The 3,047-nt window shown below is 34.8% G+C and overlaps 1 protein-coding gene across 1 annotated transcript; it reads right to left on the reverse strand.

Moving 5' to 3' along the window:
• Positions 1-284: 284 nt before the first annotated feature.
• Positions 285-2,034, reverse strand: LOC107866133 (probable WRKY transcription factor 30). Its single transcript, XM_016712312.2, has 3 exons — positions 1,480-2,034; positions 1,266-1,397; positions 285-1,174 (listed from the first exon to the last, which is right to left on the reverse strand). Exons 1-3 carry the CDS (start codon positions 1,938-1,940, stop codon positions 577-579), a joined length of 1,191 nt encoding a protein of 396 aa, XP_016567798.2. The 5' UTR covers positions 1,941-2,034; the 3' UTR covers positions 285-576.
• Positions 2,035-3,047: the final 1,013 nt, after the last annotated feature.

Here is a 3,047-nt window from a genome sequence, read left to right on the forward strand (position 1 = left end):
TGTGTGTTTTTAAGAGAAAAAACAAATTCTATTTTCCCGTTTCCCTTATTTTCTTCCCTTTGTTGTTTTAGAAAATAGACGTCAAATGAACTTGACACTAAATAAAAGGGTGGAAAAAAAGAGAATTTTGTTGGTTGAGAGTCAAATTTGAGGAAGTTCTTCAATAATGAGGGCATATTTGCGATCAAATCCAAACGGACGGCCAACTTATTTTATTTCCTACAGTTGAGCAAGAAGCGAATCAGAGTCATTCCAATAACGATAAGGGCATACTTAAGACCAAATTCAAACGGGGTACAAAGTTATTTCTATTTCCACAGTTGAGGGCATTTTTGGCCCTTTGCAAGATGTTACAAGCTTAAAAGCTGCCAATACAGATGAATGAATTCAGAAACTACAACACAAAGATACCACCACATGACAACAAAATGGATATCATCGTCATTATTAGAAATGGTTAAACTAACACATCTAAGTCCTAATGCCTTGTTACCTAATAACAAATTGATGCAAAATTGTCCTCGATTCATCGTGATCTTGAGTTAAGTTACTTCCTTGGAACAAGAGGGAGATTAATTAGGAAGAGAATCCTTGATAATTATACGGGAAGTTTGATTCAAAACCCATTGAGTTAAATTGGTAGTCTGCATTGTTCATTTGAGAAGTTCCTGCAGACATATTATTAGAGGAAGGAGGAAAATTCTCCACAAAGTTGTTGATTGGAATTGTAGAGAAATTAGCCACAAAGGTGTAATCTTGATGATCAGTGTTAACGTGGGACGACGATGATGAAGGGAAATTACTATACGGGGGAATATATGGCACATTGTTAGGATGATCATGGTGAGTATTGAAGTTGAAGTCATCTTTGGAGATACTGAGGTTTTTCTGAAAATCCAAGAGAATTTCAGGTGAATTTTGATGTGGTGCGGGGATAAGTTGATATTGTTCATGATTTCCTAAGTTTGGTTCTTGATTTTGAGGTATTGTTACAACCAAAGGTAGTGGTGCTGGATGCACATTACTGGCACTAGCACCACCACCACCACCTTGACTGCAAGTGTGCCTTCCACGATAAGTGACTTCGAAAATGGTGGGATCTTCATCGGATCTTTGAACTTGTTTCGTGGCCAAACAACCTTGGACATGTCGAAGCGTGCATCTGTAGTAACCTCTGCATTTAACAAACAAAATTTTGTAAGAATGAATTAAGTACCTTGCTACCCAAATGCATGTAGCAGTGTTCATGTTTAGTGTTGTTATACCTTGGATGTTTGGCACCAAGAATATCTTTCTGCCCATATTTTCTCCAACTAAAACCATCATCAAGAGTCCCTTCAAGTGGTGCTCCTGGATGAATTTGAACTTGCTTTGTCCACCGTGGAGTGGTGCTCTTTCTGTAACATTATAATTAAGTTGAAAATCAGCCCCTAATTATCTATACATACACAAATTTATTAAGATGAAAAGATTATAAACCTCTTGCGGGTAGCATGAGGATCTTTGGATTCGAGGTCACGATCAGAATCTTCACTATGAGGAGGGCTCGATCGTGGAGAATCAGACACTCCAAAAACAGGAATGGCAGGGGAAGTAGAATGTGTTAGTGGTGAATTAGAATTGTCTCCGGTAGTACTATTGTATTGGAGTATGGACAGAGCCTTGTCAAATTTGGACTGGATATTGTGAAGCAAGATTTCCCGGGTGTTTTCGAATGAAGCAGAGGAATTATAGTTAGGAGCATTGAGATGGAGCTGGAGTTGTTGAACAAGGTCCCGACCTTGTGTTAATTCATTTATGATCCTATTAAACTCAACATTAGTATTGTCAGCTCCGTAATTGTCCATTACAGAAATTAACTCGATTGGGAAGTGTGTGTTTACGTGGAATACCAGACAAAAACGGTGTAAAGAAGATTTAAAAGTTAGTTGCTGAACCATACAAGAATTGTCACTACTTGTAAGCTGCTATAGCTTGTAATTTTGAATGTAGAAAATAGGAGGAAAAGAAGAGATATATAAAGAGAATAAGGTGAAGGAAAATAATAAATTGATAGGAACAACTAAAAAGGATTGGAGAAAGTTTGACTGAAGAATAGTTTCCTTGGACCAGTCTTTGGTCAAGGAAATTGTAGTATAAGTAAGCTAGTCTAATTGCTGACCTTTTCAAATTAACTAACATTACCATCAACTGTTATTTAAGTTTTTTAGGCTGGGGGTCAAGAGGGGAAAAAGTTGGTCTTTGATAATCCAACGTTAATTGGAGCAATAAACGTGGACAAGATCGAATAATAAATGATGAGAAGTGATAATGGAAGTCAAAAATATGAAGAAAATGGTATGAACCGAAAATGAAGACCAAAGAATCTTTAGAACCTTCATGCCGCGTTTACTGTTCCTCTTGAGTGTTTCAATTCTCTCTACATTTTTACTTAACCACTATATTAAAAATAATACTCCCTCTCCCTCTGTTCCAAATAATTGTCCCAAAATAACTGTCACTTTGTAAATTCAAAACAAAACTATACCTTTATTAAAAAATTATTTCTTCTTAATAGTCCTTAATTCTCAAAAATAAAAAAATCTAATAAATAGAAATAACTTAATATTCTTTTTTGTTCACTTTTTTCTTATCATATTTCGTTTATCGATAATTAAATTATACAAATTTTGACCAACATTTCAAGATGCACTAGTTCGGTGCATGTCGTTCCCTACTTCCTAATGGCCAAAAACTCTGTGATGGGATGTTCTGAAATTTCTAGTTCAGAAATCATTTTTCATATTCGATTAGATATGCATGTGATACTCTCTTCTTTTCGATTTATATGTGACTTGATTTAGAGTATGAGTGTATAATCAATTGATCATCAGCCTATATTCAAATAGAATATAATGTTTAGTTTTTAAACATACATTTAAATTTTGCATATATAGGAATTATATAAAAATACTTTACAGAAGTGCATTTAAAGAAGACATCGATTAACTCTTCAAATAGTAACTAGTACAAGTGAAGTTAAGGAATGTCTCATAATTGTAAATGAT

Source organism: Capsicum annuum, chromosome 3 (assembly GCF_002878395.1).
Source record: "Capsicum annuum cultivar UCD-10X-F1 chromosome 3, UCD10Xv1.1, whole genome shotgun sequence".
Classification (NCBI taxonomy): Eukaryota; Viridiplantae; Streptophyta; class Magnoliopsida; order Solanales; family Solanaceae; genus Capsicum; species Capsicum annuum.